At 40.2% G+C, this 21,848-nt stretch overlaps 1 protein-coding gene across 1 annotated transcript in view; it reads right to left on the reverse strand.

Moving 5' to 3' along the window:
- LOC116835853 (protein FAM200C-like) overlaps positions 1 to 20,028 on the reverse strand; it is a 40,300-nt gene extending 20,272 nt beyond the window's left edge. The window contains 1 exon segment of the mRNA XM_075062020.1: positions 19,935 to 20,028. Within this exon segment, the coding sequence (XP_074918121.1) occupies positions 19,935 to 20,028 (94 nt within the window).
- Positions 20,029 to 21,848: the final 1,820 nt, after the last annotated feature.

The raw sequence follows: 21,848 nt of genomic DNA on the forward strand, positions 1-21,848 counted from the left end.
ATCCAGGAAAGAAATCCAAAGCTCAATTTAAACGGATTGAAATACATAAAATAAATGGGCAGGTTTTACCTTGCATTATCAGGATCATTTATTTCAACAGCAATGAGCTTTGGTCTTGTAAACAACTTCTCGGTGGTATCAAATGACTTCTGGGAAGAAATATAAAATCACATTAAGTTCTTTTTTTCCTCCATTCTTCAGACCCTCAAGTGCAAACTGTGCTTCATGGTATGAGATGCTTTCACATCCTTGTTTGTTTGGTTGGTTTTTTTAAAGCTAAGAAAATGGAGTCAAGACAGTGATTTCTTGAATGTTGCTTTAGTTTTTCTTTGTTAAAATGAGCAATATTGTTTTAGGTCAAGGATTGCAGTGAATAGTTTCTAATTTTCAGTAGCGGTACATTCAGAGTCCTACAAACAGAAACTCGTTGTGTTCCTGTGGCACTGGAATAAAACAGTGCTTGAAAAAAAGTCCCATTTGGAAATATATATCCACTATCCCAACTACGCTTCCATGTAGGAAACAAGGAACAAATTTGTATTTAACCAAGGTTATTCACACCAGGTTCTCTCCCCCACCCTCATCTTCAGCTTCAAGCAGGAATAAAGAACAATGAAGTATTTCAGCCTGGTTATCAAGTTGGGAGACGTGCATTGAGATCTTTTACATAAGTTTTGGCCTTGGAATGTTAAATTCACATATTACTGTAGTGTAAGGTTCACGGTGAATTTTTCTGCAGTGAGACAGTTAAAACCTCAGAATTACAATTACATAATTGGCCTGGTTGTCGTCTTACACCAGTATCAATCAGGAGTGACTCCAGTGTAGTAATATTATTAGTAAGAGCAGAATCAGGTCCAGTGTATTCAGTGTCTATTGCAGGTGCTAATTTCATATTACTATGTCAAATTTAGCATGCATGACTAAAAGTGCTGCAATGTCCTGGGGCCTTTCTTCAAAACTATGCATGAGCATGGCCCATCAGTTATACACTATTTCCTGCAGAATCATTAGGTTAGAGTCCTAGTTAAAAAAGTTGGGTTTACTGATCAACTCAGACTCTTCGCCTGAGACAAGGGAATTTAGATGGGAACACCAGTTGTTTCTATGGGACGCATGGATAGTAAAAGAGTCAGTACTGTCATGGAGTCCCCGGGCGATGCTTTGGAACTGCTCCCCACCAAGCCAGTCAGGACTTTGGGGAGCCTTCTCTCCCTTGGAGCAGACTTGTTCAGGGCAAGAAGCTCACACGTCTTCACCTCCTGGGTCTCTCCTTGGAGCATTCAACATCCTCTGCCCCTCCATGAGCTTCCCACAGCGAGCCCGCCCCAGCGGGGTCCTGGGGACAGCCACGGGATCCTGCAGCCCCACTTTGCAGTCAGACGTGACTCTCAGCCAGCCAGTAAAACAGAGGTTTATTTGATGACAGGAACAGAGTCTAAAACAGAGCTGGTAGATACAGCGAACCAGACCCCTCGGCCGGGTCCATTCTGGGGGGCAGTGAGCCAGACCCCCACGTCTGCCCTCACTCCTCATCCCCAGCCAACTCCAGACTGAAAACCCCTCCAGCCCCTCCTCCTCTCTCTCCTTTCCCGGGCCTGGAGTTCAGCTGACCTCTTTGTCTCCAATACCTTTAGTTGGCACCTTTGCAGAGGAGGGGCCCAGGCCATCAGTTGCTAGGAGACAGAGTGCCAGGCATTTAGGTGCACTGGCCTTTTGCTCTGTAGCAACCATATACCCTGATCCCACCATCTAGATACTTAAGAACTGCCTAGGGGACACTGAGGCACCAACACAGTATTCAGAGAAAACATTAAGAACATTCCCAGTTCGCCACAGGTACTATAGATTTTCTTCTCTTTGATCCCTTCATTTCTGAAGTAACATGAACAACAACCACCCAAGCTTTAGAAAAAAGTAAATATTTCTAGAACTGACATTTTTAAGTACCAGTGAATTAGTGAATCACCCATTATTGGTACTGATGTGTTATTTCCCTAACTCATAGAATATCAGGTCATCTAGTCCAACCCCCTGCTCAAAGCAGGACAAATCCCCAGATAGATTTTTGCCCCAGATCCCTAAATGGTCCCCTCAAGGATTGAGCTCACAACTGTGGGTTTAGCAGCCAATGCTTAAACCACAGAGCTATCCCTCCCCCCATTGCTATGTTTGATAAGATATTTCTAGAAATGGGAATTCAGCATAGCAAAGGATATGATATTGGGACGGTAAATCAGAGGTGACAAAACCAAATAACAGGTGGGTGGATAATCTGAATACCTTACATTCAACAGAGCTGCAAGATCAGTGGAGCTTTGGTGCTCTCAAGGGTAGCAGTGATACTAACTTCTTATTTTTGTGCATTAAGTATCGGCCAGGATTACCACAAAGGCCATAACCGAGGCCTTTAAACTCCTGGAACAGAGCCCAAGTTAGAGCTAAGAACCACACAAGATTCTGGTAAGAAAGTTAGTGGGGGAGGGGCAAAGGGGTTTGGTGTTAGTCAAACAGAAAAGAGCTTCTGAGAGATATAAAAATGAGGTCAACTGGCATCTGGAGGGAGACAGGAAAGGACTTGTGGGATGATGAGAGTGCTTGCAAGCTGGAGTTTACTGGGTTATAGCTTCTCTCCAATGTAACTACAAACCAAGTAAGTTGCAGAAACTCTAATACATTTGAATCAGGACCCTGTCAAACGATATACTTAAACTGAATACTATATAACTATTGTATGTATGTGTGCTTGTATACATAGAGAAGTATATATATATGTAAAACATATGTATATACATATAACCATCTTTTTCTTGTATAAACATCTTACCATGTCCATATGCATAATGCACGAATGCTAACGAACATGTGGACCTCCACACTCTGGAGGAGAATGAATTTTCCATCTGTTCTTATAGCAGGTCCTTTAAGAAAAATAAATAAATTAAAGCTGCATATTTGAAATGTTGTGGTTTTTTTAAACATAGCTGAGAAAAATGCCATTTTTTATTTCATTTCTCTCCAGTGCATTATGTTGTGACAAGGCAGTCATGTTACATAGCATAATGGGATGTGACTGATACCAAATGGTGTGTAAAAGATTTGATCTCCTCTCCGAATGCCATAAAGATGCTACAATTTATGTGGCTGGACTTGGGGGTTTTGTCCCTCTTTAAACAGGAGTGAACAAAAGACGTTCAGTTTGACAATCCTTTAACAGAACTGTGTTTAAAAGCATTGCAAATACCTCATTTAGACCCACTAATTCAAAAAGTACTTCACCTTTGAAATATGCACATATTCATATTTCATTTCACAAACTCATTGAGACAGATTTCTGGTAGGGCCTATAAAATGGGGTTTTAGACCCCTAATCATGTAATCCTGTTCTACTAGTTTCACCACGTGGCTGGATATATACTGCACAGTCACTGACCCACTAGCTTGACCCAGTTTGTTTCCAGTGTTGAGAAATAAAGGAGGAGGAGGAGAAAGGAGGACAAGAGGGGGGAGACTGGGTGGAAGGACATTTGTTTTCACACACAATTCATTCCTCAGCAAGGTTAACATTCTGCACTCCCTGAATCCTGAGTATCTGAGAGATGCATTGTTTCATGATGATGGCAGAGACACCCACATCCACCATAAATGCATCTGCCAAGATTTATCTCATTCTCCGGTGTAAGTATACTGACTTTAAGGGAGTTACACCAGAGACACTTTGGCCTATCAATTTTAATTGGACTGGGTAAACTAGGTCTGAGCAGACAGGTTAATTGGAGGTTCAGATCCTTACAAGGCCCTTTGCAAAAAGAAAAGCACTTTTACAATAAAACAGACTATACTTACTGTAATAAAACAAATAATAAAAACCAAAACAGACTTCAAGAGATTTATTGGTGGTCTGTACAAGACTTCTCTGATGTTCAAAGATCAACACAACCAATTCAAATTCATCACAGAGGGCTAAGTGGGAAGAAGGAAGAGAGCGTATACACAGAAAAGATAAGGGGCAAGCTCTGGAAAAACCGTGGGAGTTGCGGATCCACAAGAAACAAATTAAAACAAACATTACTCATTTGGGTAACAAGAATGTACAATTAAGTCATAATATTTACAAAATACTCCCTCAAATTTAAACTGCCTAAATCCAGTGACAATAACTTTGTGTACATTTCAGCAGTATCAATGGCATGCACTTCCAGTTACAGAGTTAATACACAGCTCTGAAAGTGAGCAAATAGTGAAAACATGCCTTTTAAGACAGAAAAAATCATACTCCCTCTATATAAATGCGTAGAATGCCCACATCTTGAATACTGCGTGCAGATGTGGTTGCCCCATCTCAAAAGAGTTATACTGGAATTGGAAAAGGTTCAGAAAAGGGCAACAAAATAATTAGGGGTATGGAACAGATGCCGTATGAGGGGAGATTAATAAGACTGGGATTTCTCAACTTGAAAAAGAGATGACTAAGGGGGGATATGATAGAGGTCTATAAAATCATGACTAGTGTGGAGAAAGTAGATAAGAAGTGTTATTTACTCCTTCTCATAACACAAGAACATGGGGTTATCAAATGAAATTAATAGGCAGCAGGTTTAAAATGAACATAAGGAAGTATTTTTTCATACAACTCAGTCAACTGTGGAACTCTTTGCCAGAGGATGTTGTGAAGGCCAATACTATAACAGGATTAAAAAAGAACTAAATAAGTTCATGGAGGATAGAATGGCTTTTAACCAGGATGGGCAGAGATGGTGTCCCTAGCCTTTATTTGCCAGAAGCTGGGAATGGGCAACAGGGGATGGATCACTTGATGGTTACCTGTTCTGTTCATTCGCTATGAACCACTTGGCATTGGCCACTGTTGGAAGACAGGATACTGGGCTAGATGGACCTTTGATCTGAGCCAATATGGTCATTTTTATGGTTATACAATTCCTTTGAAGAACAGAGAGCTTATCTAAAGTGTTCAGGTTAATATATGAAACGTGTCAAATTAATATGTTAATAAATCAGTTCTAGAAGCAAGTACCTCAGATGGACACATTCACAAGTGCTTAGGTTTATCATCATGCTTACAAAATTCTAGAAAGGGTGCTAGAAAATCTGGTCTTTCCTTCAGTAAAAACATTGGTGTTGGACTCTAGCAAGCCATTCGAAATTCCACGTTCTATTCCATAGTCAAAACTATGTAGTCTGAATGTGATATATTATAACAGACCTACACAATTTATCATGCTGCTTCAGGAAGATGGGAGTTACTAAACTGGAACAAACCAAAAGGTCCCACTAATACTATATCCTATCTCTGATACAGCCTAGAGCTGATGTTTCAGAGAAAGGTAAATGAAATTATAACCCACACTTCAAAATGCAAGCAGTTCAGCAGGTGAATAGTTACCAATTCAGCAGAGCTGCAAGGAAGGGGGCTATGTAAGCAATATTAACAGGCCAAATTTTCAGAGCTGTACATGCACACACAGTTCAGGGCCTCAGTCCTTTGGACAAAATCACTATTTTCTGTTCCCACGCTCATCCAGTTACATTAGCTGCAAATGTTCCAGTGTCAAGCAGGGATCATCCAGAATACAATGACACATTGGCATGCCCCTTCCCCCACATACTTCACCTTGGTGACCCCGACCAGGTCAGGTGTCTGGGACCAGGAAATCAAGTTTAATTGTCTCTAACCAGCTCTCCTGTGTATCACATCTATCCATGCTATTATGTGTTATTATTCATTTGGTGCCCAAGCAGCAAGTAGGCTTTACAGAGCAGTAAAGTGGACAGAGTCCCAGCACTGAACCCATTACGGTAGCCATAACACAACAAATATTAGTTACACTGAACAGTTGAGAAAAAAGGAGGAGGTTTATACAAGCTCCCTTGGTTAGGCATGTGTCATAAACAGATAGTTAAGGGTTAATGTCTCTTTTACCTGTAAAGGGTTAAGAACAGGGAACAACACCTGACCAGAGGACCAATCAGGAGACAAGATTTTTCAAATCTCAAAAGGAGGGAAGTTTTGGGTGTGGGTCCTTTGTTCTGTGTTCTGTTGCTCTCTAGGCTCTGAGGGTGATCACATGTCTTTACAGGCTTTCTAATCTTCTGTTTCCAAGTTGTAAGTACAGGTAGAAAACAATATAGGTTTTTACATTGTTTTTGTATTTGCACGTGTGTAGTTTGCTGGAAATGTTTAAATTGTATTTTTTTCTGAATAAGGCTGTTTATTCATTTTTTATAAGAAAATAACCCTGTAATATTGTCATCTTGATTACAGAGACCATTTTTATGTCTTTTCTTTCTTTTTATTAAAAGTTTTCTTTTTAAGACCTGTTTGATTTTTTCCTAGTTAAGGCTCAAGGGGATTGAGTCTGCAATTCACCAGGGAATTGGTGGGAGGAAGAAGACAGGGGGGAAGAGAAAATCTCTTTGTGTTAGATTCACAAAGCTTGAATTTGCAGGGCCTCTGGGTGAGGGGGAGAGAAACCTGACCTCTCTGTGTTTGTGTTTCAAGGAATTGAAACACGGTGATCTCCTAGTGTACCCAGGGCGGGAAGATCTGGGAGGAGGTAAAGAGGGGGAGGGAAGTGGGTTATTTCCCTTTGTTGTGAGACTCAAGGAATCTGAGTCTTGGGGGTCCCCAGGGAAGGTTTTGGGGAGACCAGAGTGTACCAGGCACTGGAATTCCTGGTTGGTGGCAGCACTACAGGATCTAAGCTGGTAATTAAGCTTAGAGGTTTCATGCAGGTACCCAAATTTTGGACGCTAAGGTTCAGATTTGGGAAATATACCTTATGACAGCATGTACATACTTTAATGCATTACACGTAGCCCTAGTCTACTCTACCAACTAATGCTGATATAACTGCATTACTCAGAGCCATGGAAAATCCACAGCCCTGAGCAACGCAGTTGTACCAACTTAAACTCCGGTGTAGACAACGTTATGTCAATGGAAGGGCTTCTCCCAGCCATATAGCTATTGCCTTTCAGGGAGGTGGAGTACCTGCACCAGAAGCTCTCTTTTTGGCATAAGTAACGTCTTCACGAAGTGTTATACTTAGTGTTGTCCAGTGTTGTAAGTGTGGACAAAGCCATACTGTCTCCCCCTCTCTGTCTGTGAGTTTGTTCTAGACTGTTGGAAAGCTGCTTTTAGCATGATAAAGCTGTAAACATTCTTAAAGTGTTTGTAGATTCCAGTGCATGGCAGGTTCAAACAGGCTTGAGTTTTTCTATTTTTGGGGGGTTAAAGATTAACTAAAGGGCAATTGTGTACCTATTTGGTAGCTGTGTATTTATTTGGAATATTAACGGAATCTTAAAACAGGAATAATAGAAGATTTCTTCATTCAAAGTTAATAAAACTTAGCTATTCAATATTCATACCTCTTTACCAGTCTAGACTATCAGGAAGAGGACTATCAGGTTAATATGTAAATACTGTAAAGAAAGAAAAGATTATATTACAGCATTTCCCAGACATAATGCACGAGCTCAATTCAATTAAAATTATTTCACAGCTTCCTAAGTGCAAAAAAAGGCATCCAAGGCCACTGAAGCCATGAAAACCGGCTTCATGTCTGGCTGGTTGGTCCAGCAAGAATCAGTAGGCCCACAGAAAAACTTCCAGAAATGATTTGTATGGTATGCCAAGAATCCAAAAGTTGCAGTGCCCTCTAGGAAGTGAAAAACACAGCCATACAAATTAAGAGTTGGTGAACTGCATGGGAAAAATTAGAGCCAGTCTGAACCTTCATCTGTTCCTCAAACTCTGCTTGAACCAATTTCAGAGTCAGACCTATTTGCATAACAAACTATTACTGCTGGAGCTCCCTCCCTTTCTCTCCATGAGGGCTCAGCCATACACCCCATTTCTTTCTTCTAATGTGTAGGTACCTCCCTCAGACTCAGCCTGTTTTCTGAATTCTTTCAGTAGGACTTGGCTTCTTTCCTTCCAGGAGGTCTGTCTGTAAACAACACAAATTAAAACAAAACAACCAACCCTCCCTTCCTTCCCCAAAAAACAAACAAAAAACCATCAACCTGTATGTTCTCTTCTATAATTATTTCCACTCAACTTCCCGAACTATGTGTTTGTCAATAGTCTCATGGCCTCCAGGGGCATTCTTTCCTTTTATTCATTTCTTTGTGTTATTTCCTATATAAAGTCCTTCCTGCCCCTGTTAACTAACTATTTTTAAACACACAAACTAGAGATTTGCCTCTGTCTGACTTATAAACTCAAACACAGATCTATAATGTAGAGAACTTTCCATGGCAATGAAGGGAATGGATGTGTCCTTTAGTCACCTGGGAAGAACTTGCCACTGGTCAGGATAAAAAATACAAGAAACTACAGAGAACATGACACCTTTAAAGACAGATGGGAGAATAATCTTATGGAACAACAGACAAATATCCGTATTACAGTACTTGTGGGGAGATCAGGATGCTTTCAGGTTCAAAGACTACTATGTTTGAATGTATGTGGGAGAAGGTGGGCTTGAAAATTTTCCATCAACAGTATTTTTTGATGAAAAATTGGGTTTTCAACAAAATTAATTTTTGTGTCTGGAAAATTGTCCTTTTTCCATGGAAAAAGAGAAATTATCCTCAGAAATGGCCCCCATTTTCCAACCAGCTCTAGTACGCTAAGTCACCCCATCCAGTCCAAAGAATCATGTTCAAAATAGTACAGACCTGAGTCTGTGTTCCCTGGCAGTAATATAAATTAGGAGTAAACTCTCTCAAGACAGTGGAGTAAAACTGGAGTTAAGAGAAGAATCAGGTTGTTAGACTCCTTGGATCTCTAGGTTCAAATCTCAAGAAGATATGCTCAGCCATTTATTCTTCTGAGTTGGGTTATAAAAGGAGTTCCATATAGCTTGCTGCAGTCTGTTCTTTCAGATGAGAGCTCAGTGCCTAGACCTTGCTGTTGGTTCTGGGTGGATGTTAAAAAATTCCATTGCATTTTTCATAAAGCTAAGGTTTTACCCTGGTGCCTTCCCTCTTCCCACTTTGTTGTACTACAGTGTATACCACCCTCCTGCCCCTAAGGTGTCTGCATTTTAATAGTAAGCATACAGCTTGCAAAGTGCTCTGGGATAGAGGCTATTACCTTACAGTAAAATATTATTACAACATGTATACTAAAAATCTCCCAAAAATGTAGACTGAAGGAAAGATGGGCATTTTTATGTGCTTGTATGAGTGAGTGGATGCTTATTGACATGGCTACAGGAGAGATGTTAAATGCATTTTACCTAGCTGGTAGGATGTCACAAGCTGTGTCACTGAGTTGCCCAAGTTTCTCTCACCCTTGAATCCGGTGTGAGCCAGGTTGTCATTTATAATGTTTAGTATGTTTCCTGTAAACATGCAGGAAATATTTGTTTGAAGTTCTGAAGAAAATGGCATTGATGTTCACAGAGAAACGACAAACTACTTGATAAAAGAAATAATTTTCAAGCAAGAGTCCAATGGGAGAAAGAGAGCATGTTTATTTACACAAAGAGCAAAGCAACTTTCTTATGAACTGATGCTAAATATTTAGTTCTTGACTGACTATTAAAGGTGACTCTAGACTTCTTTAAAAAAAGGAGACAACTCATTAGTAAGGCCACATATTATTTTTTTTATTTGTATTATGTCTAGCGCCTCAGCTGCTCAGGGTCCCATAATGGTAGTTGCTGAACAAATGCTTAATAAGGACAGTTCCTGTCTCAAAGAGTTCATAATGTAGACTCACAAAAGGTGAGAGAGAAAATACATACGGATTAGATTAGTATGAATTTTCCTTGTAATTTCCAGAAACATATTGCATTAAATGATCATTAGTAAGTCAATCTAGACTAAATTTTAGTGGAATTACAGAGTCAGCTACATGCATGGTGGGAGCATTGAGTATGCACATCCAGTGAATGTAAAATTCAATGATAATAGTACATTTTAAAAAATGCAAACTTCACCCAATTTCCTGCAGAATTTTGTGCCACTCTTTACCTGAAATAGACAGCAGTTCTATCCCTCCAACTCAGTAGATTTCAGTACTTCAGCAGGAGACCAGACCCAACCCTGTGCCTCTGCATTAGCTTCCGGATAATGCAGATTGATTGGAGCAACACTGAAGCGGTTTTCTCACCTTGCAGTGCTCTCAAGCATCTGTCCATAAAGTTGAGTTCTCAGACTTAGACAAGCACTATACAAAAGTTAATGGAGTTAAATTTTCTCCAGTTTTCTGGTATTAGGAAGGGAGAAGGTGAGGCAAGAAGGGGAATATTGTGTATCCCTGTATGCCCACCCTCTCCCACCTATTTCCTAGCCACAGATCCCCAACAGTGAGAGGCCTCTCAGTTCCAGAGGAACAATGGCCTTGATGCTGCTGAACCCTCCCCTCCATTTGAGATGGGGAGATAAATACTCAGTGACCCCCGTTATGTTGATAATATTGGGGGAATGATTGGGCTAATGGATTCTCCAAAACTGAGTGTAATCCACACTTTCTATTCTATTCTATATAGATTCCCATTACACTCTCAGCACTGTAGTAACTGAGCACATTTCAATAGAGCATTGAGCAACTGTCCTTGGCTAACATCTGTGACACATGGTTCATTCTTTCTGTCACTTGCATTGCTCTCTTCCAGACCAAGATACAAAGAATAAGGGTGAGCGGGGAGTGATTAGAGGGGAGTTAGTAAGTGAAAAATGTATTTTTGCTCAAAATGAGCCACATACCTCTCTGAAAAGGATGTCATTTGCTTTTTACACTGTTACACACTCACACATTTTGAAATTCAGGACAATTCCTTGAAGACAACATCACCACACTTGCACTTTTTACACTGTTTTACAAAGAAAACTTATTTTTTAAATTTCAATTTTATAATGAAAAAATATAAGAGTTATGATTTTAGACCGTGAGGATTAATGTCTCTCACTATGAGCTGATAACATGTAAGCTACATTAGCAAAGATATCTCAAATTAAACAAAACATCATCAGCTTTTTAGATTCACAACATGGGGAAATAAATGAAAGAAGGGAAAAAAGGCCTCTTAGGTTTTGTAGTCATCTCCCTCTCAGGACAAGAATGTTCCCTATTGGATAATCACTATATTTTGTGTAGTTTGGTTTTAAAAGTCCCAAGCCATGGGGATTCCATCTCTTCCCTTGGGAGATCAGCCCACAGTCTCATTGATGTCAGAACATTTTTTTCTGATATTCACCCAAGTTTCTCCATTCTTTAATTTTATTTAATGTAGTCTAGGGATTATTACACTTTCTGGCAGTGGGCCTGAAGGCATATCCAAATATACTTAGTAGAGTTGATCACAACATTTTTAGATGAAATGATTTTTGTCATGAAAACCAAAATGTTTCATGGAAACATAGGGATTTGAACAATATTTTCAACTGAAAGGTTTCTGAAGTCCTCAGTGGAATCTGGTCAATTGTTAAGAGAAAGACTCAAAACCTGACCTTACAGTGCAGCGTTACACAACTGTGAAATAGCAATACAGGAGTCTGTACTGGGACCAGTTATGTTCAACATATTCATAAATGATCTGGAAAAAAGGGTAAAACAGTGAGGTGGCAAAATTTGCAGATGATACAAAAACTACTCAAGAAAGCTAAGTCCAAAGCAGACTGTGAAGACTTACAAAGAGATCTCACAAAACTGGGTGACTGGGCAACAGAATGACAGATGAAATTCAATGTTTATAAATGCAAAGTAAAGTAATGCACATTGGAAACCATTATCCCAAGTATACATACAAAATGATGGGGTCTAAATTAGCTGTTACCACTCAAGAAAGAGATCTTGGAGTCGTGGGGTTCTCTGAAAACATCCACTCAATGTGCAGCAGCAGTCAAAAATGTGAACTGAATGTTGGGAATCATTAAGAAAGGAATAGATAATAGGACAGAAAATATCATATTGCCTCTATATAAATCCATGGTACGCCCACATCTTGAATACTGCAGATGTGGTCGCCCCATCTCAAAAAAAGGTATATCGGAATTGGAAAAGGGCAACAAATATAAATAGGGGTATGGAATGGTTGCCATTTGAGGGGAGATTAATAAGACCGGGATTTTTCAACTCGGCAAAAAGATGACGAAGGGGAGATCTGATAGAGGTCTATAAAATCATGACTGGTATGGAGAACGCAAATAAGGAAGTGTTATTTACTCCTTCTCAACACAAAAACTAAAGGTCCCCAAATGAAATTAATAGGCAGCAGGTTTAAAACAAACAAAAGGAAATATTTTTTCATACAATGCACAGTCAACCTGTGGAACTTCTTGCCAGAGAATGTTGTGAAGGGTTCAAAAGAGAACTGGATAGGTCCATCAATGGCTATTAGTCAGGATGGACATGGATGGTGTCCCTAGAATCTGTTTGCCAGAGGCTGGCAATGAATGACAGGGGATGGATCACTTAATGATTCCCTGTTCTGTTCACTCCCTCTGGGGCACCTGGCATTGGCCCTTGTTGGAAGACAGGATACTGGGCTAGATAGACCTTTGGTCTGACCCAGTGTGGCCATTCTTATGTTACTATGCAATTTCTTAATATATAAAGACTATTGATCACGATAGCTAGGAAATTTTTCAGCAAAATGTTACAAATTCTATTGTACTTGGGGAAATAAACCAATATATAAGAATCTAGTCAATGAAAATCTTTCTGTAGAGAAACACCCTTGTTTTAGGCTTTGTCTACACTAGCAGTTAGTCGGTAAACTTTTCTTTGTCACGGATGTGAAAAAACTCCACCCAACTGACAAACACATCACTGTAGACAGCAATATGTTGGTGGGAGATGCTCTCCTGCTGACATAGCTACTGCTGCACATCAGGGGTGATTTAATTATGGTGGTGGGAGAGCTCTTTCCTGCCAGCATTGAGCGGCTACACTGGAGATCTTACAGAAACACAGCTACAGCAGTACAGCTGTGCAGCTGCAAGGTAAGTAGTGTAGAGACAGCCTTAGCATTGATTCTTGCACTCTTTGGCTAGCAGTGTTAATGAGCCCCTCTTTCCAAATAGATGGTTTCTTTTTTTGATCCATCAAGCAAATACTCCAAGAGACTTGAGGTTTGAAGGTGAGAAATGAAGTACGATCAAATATATGTCTGGGTGTGTGGTTCAATGTTGTGACTGGAGTTAGACAAGGGTGTGTGTTATCACCAATCCTCTTAGCATTAGCAATAGATTGAATGATGAAGCAGGCAGCAAAAGGCCTTGTGGACAGTATAAATTGGGTTAGTAGTGCCAAGTTATATGACCTTGACGTTGCTTTCCTAAGTATGATGTGGAATGGAATGATTGCCCTTTCATCAAAGATAGAACAGGGAGCAGTAAAAAATAGATTAAAAGTAAATGCAGAGAAAACCAAGATTAGGAAGGTAGGAAACCAAATAACAGGTGAAAAGGTATACATGGATGGTAAAGAAATTGACTAGGTAGAAGGGTTCTGCTATCTGGGGAGTGAGCAGGGCTGGCTCCAGGCACCAGCACAGCAAGCAGGTGCTTGTGGCAGCCAACAGTAAAGGGCAGCACATCCGGCTTTTCAGAGGCAATTCGGCAGTGGGTCCCTCAGTCCCTCTCGGAGGGTAGAGCTGCTGCCAAAGTGCCACCGGTCGTGGGTTTTTTGGCTTTGTTTTTGTTTTTCCCCTGCCACTTGGGGTGGCAAAAAACACTGGAGCCAGCGCTGGGAGTGAAATGAGATTTGAAGGTAGCAGCAATAAATATATTCATACTGGGTTAGGAAAAGCAAACACCACTTTTGGAAGGATAAAAAACATCTGGTCAAACAGAAGTTTCCACATCAAACCAAAGATCAGATGATACCATGTGATTATACTGACAATGCTACTGTATGAGGCAGAGACTTGGCTGTTGACAGTGACTAACAAAAAGAGATTGGAGGCATCCCATCACATACGGCTGAGGAAGATACTACAAATTTAAATGGAAAGACAAAATAACAGAAGCTGACAGAGCAGGACGTATTAGAAAATATCACCAATGAAAGAAGTCTCAGGTGACTGGGACATGTGCACCATATAGAAGGTGGGAGACATACTAAGCAAGCATGAGTGTGGTAAGAGAAGGAGAGGAAGGTCATGTAAAAACTGGCAGAAGACAGTGACAGAGAATATTGAAAGTGCTGGCATCACATGAAAAGAAGTATCACAACTAGCTAGCAACTGTGATCAGTGGAGGAAATGGACTGCCTGACGTGTCAGAACCACAGGAGGAACTAAAGTCTAAGATGAGGATCATGGTAAGTACTGTGAAAAGTAGTAACAGTAAATATTGTTATGGATTTTCATAGTACCTTTTACAAACCTCAGAACTCTACAGAATTACAAACTATGGATGTATAAAGAAACATTTCACTTTATCCACCACCAAAGTGTAATTACTTCTAGCCTGGGCTTTGGAAATCATAAGTGTGCCATCCACAAGACATGGTAGTTGTGAGGACAGGAGCTGGAGAAGATATGAAATCGAGTTAAAGTAACAGAGAAAATTAAGTTAAGCAGAATGTAATGCTATAATGTTGGTTGGACCCCAGGTCCATGAGATTGCTAATAGCAATTTAATTTTCAGTCAAAAAGATATCAATCTTTTGCTGAAATAGCTTGATGTGGTATATGAAAGACCCTGAGTAGCCCACCTGATATGAATTTTACCCTTTGTATAAATATTCATTATTTTAATGCAAAGACACTGATTTACAGAAAGGCCTCAATTCAGGCCTGAGAATGTAAGTGCTGTATAATGTGCCTGTAAAATTTCAGTACAATTATTTGCAAGTCTAAAATCAGAGACAAAGTTGTGAACCTTTTAAAAATCAGGGCCATGGTGTTCTTTAGGTATGTGTCTTAACAGATATATCTTTATAGCCTCTGAAATATCTTTAATGTTGTTTACAGTTGTTATTCCTAGAAAGGAATGAGCTAATTGACAACTATACGCAAATTTTCAGAGTCCGTTGAATAACTGGCCAATTAACTCATCCACAAACTGTTACTACAAAGAAGTGGACATGTGAAGAACTGCTGGTGGATATTAAAATGAAGGGAAGGGTGAGAAAGAACCAGCAGTGATCTGAAACTAAAAGTAAAACGAAATTATCATTTCAGGCCATGCTAGGGTCAGGGAATGTGGCATCGGTACTCTGTCAATTAATACATAAAAGGGGAGAAGGATGATTATTGGGACTGTGGTGCAGTGAGCTGTGGGTCAAAAACAATGCCCAGTGATTCTTCTGCCATCTATGTTCAATAAGTAACATTCTTTCTTTGCGAACTGATTTTCCACTCAGCAGGATTCTTCATGATAATAGCCTGGTTTGTGTGTTTGATTTTAACAGACTTTTACAATATGTCATATTATCTCTTTCTGTATTACTGCCAAGACTAAGTATTTAAGATGACCTGAACTGAATCTAGGAACTGTTAAAATGGATAGTCACTGACAAAGGCTTCAGATGAAAGAAACAATATTGATTCTAAGGGTGGTAGGTCCAAGAATATGCCCACAGAATATCAGGTCTAGAAAACTCTGGGAAGATGTTGTCATCTCCCTCCCCAAACAGTACCAAAGAAGAGTACGAGGAGAAAGAAATGACCTTAATGGTCTTAGCCACAACACCACCAAAAAGTCTCCCTCACTCATCCTACTTCCCAATGCATTTAAGCTTAGGGCCTATGTTTTTCTCACTATGTGATGGTGTGACAAGAAAAGAGTAACCCTGACTTGTCTATAGTTAGCAGGTGCAGGTGAAATAAACTTGAAAATATGTGAGATTGTCTAAATAGGAAACAATTTCCCCAGCACAGAAAAACGTTAATAGCCACCAGAAACCTTGTGACTTGATAAATAGAACAGTAGACCAGATAACAAGAAGAAGAAAAGAGTTTCCATTTTAGGGAAAAAAAATCTTATCAACCACCCACCATATGCTATAATTTAAAAGCTTTTGAGCAGAGAGTATCTCTTTACTGCTAACAGATTTAATATGTTGCAGCATAGAGACTCAAACCCCTTGATTTGTGGCAGATGAATCAGCAGAGAAACAGTGCAAACCTTAGATCGACATATATTGTTCAGGGATTCCCCAAAGTCATTCTGTAGCAGCAGAGTAAAAAGGGGTTTAACTAAGGAACTGGAGGGTTGGGAAAAAAAAGAAGGGAAGCTTAATATCATTAGTTTAACCCTGGGAATATCATAGGGAAAGGGTCGTAAAAATGAAGAACATGGCCTTTTTCATCTTCATTGATTTTGTTAAGGCTTTTGATTCGGCATGTCAAATTTAGCAATTTCAGTGGCAGGGGATTTCTTAAGACATCTGTGTAGTGGATTCCGCCGATGTACTTCAGTTAGAAAGTGACAGTTACAGCTGGAGAAGAGCTCATGACTTAATATTACACATGTATAACATTTTCCCCCCATTTTTGAAAGGGAGAGAATTTAAGCCCTAACACAAAACAGGATTGTGTAAGTACCCACAGTGCAGATGCCTGCAGTCATACCATCTTGGGATGTGATCATGTTAGATATTATCAGCAAAGCTGGGTTAGTTAGGCTGATTCAGTATTTGGACAGGACAGCCCCCAGAAATGTCCAGATTCTTCAGGAAGAAATGTAGGTCCAACTCTTCCCTTTGAATCAGTACTAAACTAAAGATATAGATTGATGTGTTAGCCTATAAAGTAAGATATAAAACAGAGGTCCTGGCAATCATTAAAGACCCCATAACAAATGTAGAGACATTCACCTTAGTATCTTGTCCACATTCTAAATTGGGTAATTACCTTCTGGATGGTTTTTTGGTTAGAGCACTAACCTAGCACCTGAAAGATCTGGGTTAAGTCCATGCTCTTCTGCAGTCTTTCTGTGTAATCTAGAACAAATCATGTAACCTCTCTTTGCTTCAATTCTCCATCTGTAAATGAGATGATAATACCTCCCTACCTTACTGGGCTGTTCTGAGGAGAAATGCATTCAAGATTGTGAGGTGCTCTGATGCTACACCTAAAATATATAGATTGCCTCTGCAGTTTCAACTGGACAGGATATTCACGTTCAGTTCTTGCCTCCAAACAGTTGCATAGGATTTTTGTGTTTTCCTTATTCTAATAAAGCTTTTTGTTCAGTTTTAGAAGCAAGCAGCGCTGTGATTCTTTATCATTTTCACAGAAAAGTGTTTCTGCATATCAGAGGTATTGAAATGATTCCCACAAAAATATTTAATGAACCTGCTGTCTCATTACTAAGCAACATGTTGAACCTCAAGTCCAATATCCAGCCAGAAGAGGGTTCCACAACCCTCAACAAGCAAGGGAAATATAACCAAAAAGAGCAGGCCACAAGCACCTTCTAGAAGTGGAGAGAAAAGGTAGGCTAGGCAGCAGCCTAAGAACTGGAACTGCAAGGTTGAGAACTGGGCCAAAGTTCATTCTGTTGTTAGCAGGAGAACAGCAGTAGCTATATGTGGGAGACTGGAGAACAGCAGTTTGCAAGCAACAAGATGATAAGGAGGGATAACACCACGACTCTGTTACCCATAGGCCTGAATTCAGAAATATTAGTTTACCTTTTGTTTGTAACCAGGAGTTGAATTGGGTGGTACCCTTGTAAGGTCCTCCCACAAGATAAGCTCCATCTCAAAGAGTTGCCAAAATGAGTCACTTACAGTGGCTTGTGCAGATATTCAACATATGATTGATCCTTTAGGCTTTGTGCTCACCTTTTGTGATGCTTCAGTATGCCCATAGTCTCCCTTAGATCACATGTGCTTGGCTCCTTCTTGATTGTGGGTGGAGGAGGGAAATAAGCAGTGATATCTCACAAACGCCACCCACCTGTGGTACCAAATGAGACCACTCACAGTTATTCATGCAGATCTGGGAATCTCCCTCTCTTTTCTTACATGAAAAATAAAATCCTTCACAGTGTTACTTTTTTTTGTGATTTTCTCATGAGGCTTGGACTATCTGGTGTTTTTCTTAAATCTCCAGCTGCAGGAATCAAGAGATGCAAGAGAATCTCAGCTTTAGTGTTAAAAAGGTAAGTTTCTAAAGATTGTAGTCTTCATGGTTATAGAGCAAAGCTTGAATATGTGAAAGGAAGGGAACTTTAGAGCCTCAAAATACACAAGGCAAAGATAAAGTACCACATTTGTCAGGAGTGGTTTTAATTTTTAAACCAATATTATGATGGAGGAAGGGCTCATGATTTTTGCAAGCTTTAAGTTAGCAATACTGATGCTGATTTTAAAATGATCATCACTGGACATTTGAGATAACACCTTATTTAGATGAATGGGACAATTCATACCTCTTAGAGCTACTTTTCCAGGCTCTCTGCATGCTCAAAGAGACATCTCTGAATCAATTACATTCAATTCATATTTTCAAGATTTTCTTTGCCTCTATACAACTAGAGATATGTCTCTTTTTTAATGCAAGCTGAGATTCTAGAGAACAAGGCAATTATTTCAGATATATTGTTTGTCTTTTGTATGGGCATCTACAAATTATGTCTGAGTCCTTTAAAGCCATTATGCTTAGGATATTTGCATTTTTAGTTTCAGAAGCCCCAATAAAGGAATTATGAGTTACCTGAGGTATGTAAGCATTTTGGTGAATCCACAGAGGTTTAAATCTGAAGAATAGCGCTTGAGTTTTCCCAAGCTATAGATACACCACACAAGGTACCAGAATCAGATAGGATGGGTGTCCCACAACCCTCACAGTGACTGACAGCTGGCAGCAGGGTCAATTACAATAGTATACATATACCTAAAATCCCTTTGGAATCCTTTGAAATGACATGTAGCGTATAAATGCAAAATATAATGATTGTGTCAAAGGCTCCTGATGTAATATGTATTCTGTTGAATGCTCAGTACTTTCCAGGAAAAATAGCTTGGCAGTGCAGCTATGAGACTGTTACTGCCTATGGAGTGGGGTAAATTAGGCAGTTCCTCTGCTACACCATTCTATGCTGGAGAGAATATTTCATGCCAAAAATGTGTAAAAAGGCATAGGAAAAAAATAGACCTCAAAACTCATCAAAAATTTGTATCATACCCTAAAGTTGGGGTTGTGAATGATCTCTAGCTAAACACTCCTACTACCAGGAAGCCTCTCTATTACCCCCAAATTCCTTTCATCCCTGTTTCAAACCTCCCAAATGGAGGCTTTTATAAATATAGGTTCAAACAGCCCACAGGTGAGCTAAGCCATCCAATTACTTCACTCCAATTAGGCCCAATAAGATCTCTTATAAAACTAAACGGAGTGGTTCTCTTGGTGTCTTTGCTTCATTATTGGTTGCTGAACCAGGGTGTGTTTATGGAAGGACTATTTTTGGGTCCGTATTAGAATATGCTGGGGTTTTTATATTTTGATTTTCTCTATCTCTGCCTGTCAGTTTGCTTGATTTGACTATTCATGTTTAGAATGTTAAAAAGAAGAAATGTGCTATCAGTAGTTAGAGAAATTGCAGTGATTGTGTTAGATGCTATTTGATCTGGAATCTTCAGTGTGATCTTTTGGTTAAACACATTAGAAACCATAGTCAACAACTTAAACAGGGCTAAATGCTATGCTGAGGAGCAGGCAGTATAGCCTAGGAGGGTGGGGTACAGTGCAGACAATTTACTTATCTGCTCCCAGGACTGTGGCCAGCTGTGTATGAGACTAGTTCCAGCGTAATTTAGGAAGTTGCTCTAAGTTTCACCTACCCCTGATGGGCTCTAGGTTCTATAAAGCAGAAAGATTGCTGTAGTGTAGAAACCCCAGGACAACCCCCATTCTACTTGTTCATACACTCTACACTAGCAGTAGGAAGCATGTGTGAATGTAGGGGTGGCACTATGTCCCTATACTGGGTCCAGTTACACATATAGTGCAGCACAAAGGCATCACACTGCAGCCCAGAATCTGCGCCATGGCTCTCTTCGCCTTTCTGACTGGCTAGCAGAATCTGCGCCATGGCTCTCTTCGCCTTTCTGACTGGCTAGCAAAACAACATGTTGCCATTGTTACACTATGTTTACCTCACCATAGTCTAAGTGGTCAATCAAACAAAACAGAGATCAAGATTCTCCTGCCACAGTGATACAGCAAATCTTAGGCTCAATTCTAAGTAACACTAAGCCCTTTTTATACTACTTTGCCAACGTGAAGGGGGGGAATAGAGCCCTGAGAATACCCCTTGCACAGTGGGCCACCCCTGCCAGCATTGGGCTGATGGAGCAGGCCCATACCAGTTCTGCTCCCAGCTTCCATGGGAGTCTGTTAGGTCAGGAGAAGTGGCTGGAGGCCAGAGCCAAAAGCAGGGTGGGGTACAGCTGAATCACACTGTTCTCTGTCTATTCTCTCTTTCCCAGGGCTCACAGGAATCAGAATGTAAATTAGAGCTGTCCTGAGGCTTCACTAATTGATGCTGGTGGCTTGGAAGGACACTGATACCCCAGAACACAGAGAGTACAAAGAGGGCTCTATGTCACCTAACCCATGTGCAAGAATAAAGGATATGACAGAGTTGTCTTTCCTTACTGTCACGGAGTGTGGGGGAGTCAGGGCCCTGCACCCCACTTCCTGCGATTCTCTGTGATTCTCAGCCAGCCAGTAAAATGGAAGGTTTATTGGATGACAGAAACACAGTTCCAAACAGAGCTTATAGGTACAACCAGGACCCCTCAGTCTAGTCCTTCCGGGGGGCAGGGAGCTTAGAACCCAGTCCTGGGCTCCCTCCATTTCCCCAGCCAGCTCCAAACTGAAATCCCCTCCAGCCATCTCACACCTCCTCCCCCTGGTTCCTCCTCCAGCATTTGTCCAGTTTCCTGGACAGAAAGTATCACCTGGCCCCAACTCCCCTCCTGGGCTCTCATGTTACATGCTCAGGTATCTTCCCTCAAGGAAAGTCTCGCATCCCACACACAGTCCCAGTAAAACTCCCCTGCAACATTCCCAGGTCAATACTTCCCACTCCCTGCTGTGTCACATCTACTTGTGCAGAAGTCCCTTGATCCACATGACTTCTTTTTATGTGGGGAGAACAGAATTTCAGAATAAAGTTCTAAAGAATTTTGCCCCTGGGCAGGAAAATATGAATGTTTAAATTTAGTGTGAAGAATGTTTACATGCTTTACTGACCAAACATTTTGAAACTACTAAAATTTCCTTTTAATTTCTGTAATTTAATGAAGATTTTTTTATAGGAAAACCTGAATGAAAATGCAATAAAGAACAAGGTACTGCTATACATGCTGTTTCAGATCTGACTAGCTGGGAAGATTAATGTACATGCCTGCGGCTCATGTATTACTCTCCCCAGCTAGCCAGAAATGAAACGTCACATGCAGCAACTTATATTTTATTGCTTTTAATTTGTAGCCTATCTTTGGAAAAGACAGAGAATCAATGTCATTCTATTAGGCTCTACTTTTTGGTTTATGAGTGTGATCCCTGACTAGTCTAGTCTTTGATGAAGCACTTCATGTTAATAGTTAGTCAACAGATGAGTACAGTTCTGTCTCCATCGTCTAGGGGATTAATGCCATAGAAAGAGTAATTAAAAGTTATACATAGATTTTTAAACCCATACAGAAAAGAAAATGTTGAAGTGCTAGAATGTTCAATAAAGAATAAAACATAAAAACTAATAAAATAGAACCTCCTCCTCCAATAAATCTGCAATTAGTGGTAGGCCAGAGATCTGAACTGCGATGAACCAACCTCCTCCAAAGTCATGGTTTTATGGTGGTTTTGCCAGTAAGTTCATGAAGGATGGAAAAAGTACATATAGCA

This window comes from Chelonoidis abingdonii, chromosome 2, assembly GCF_003597395.2.
Source record: "Chelonoidis abingdonii isolate Lonesome George chromosome 2, CheloAbing_2.0, whole genome shotgun sequence".
Classification (NCBI taxonomy): domain Eukaryota; kingdom Metazoa; phylum Chordata; order Testudines; family Testudinidae; genus Chelonoidis; species Chelonoidis abingdonii.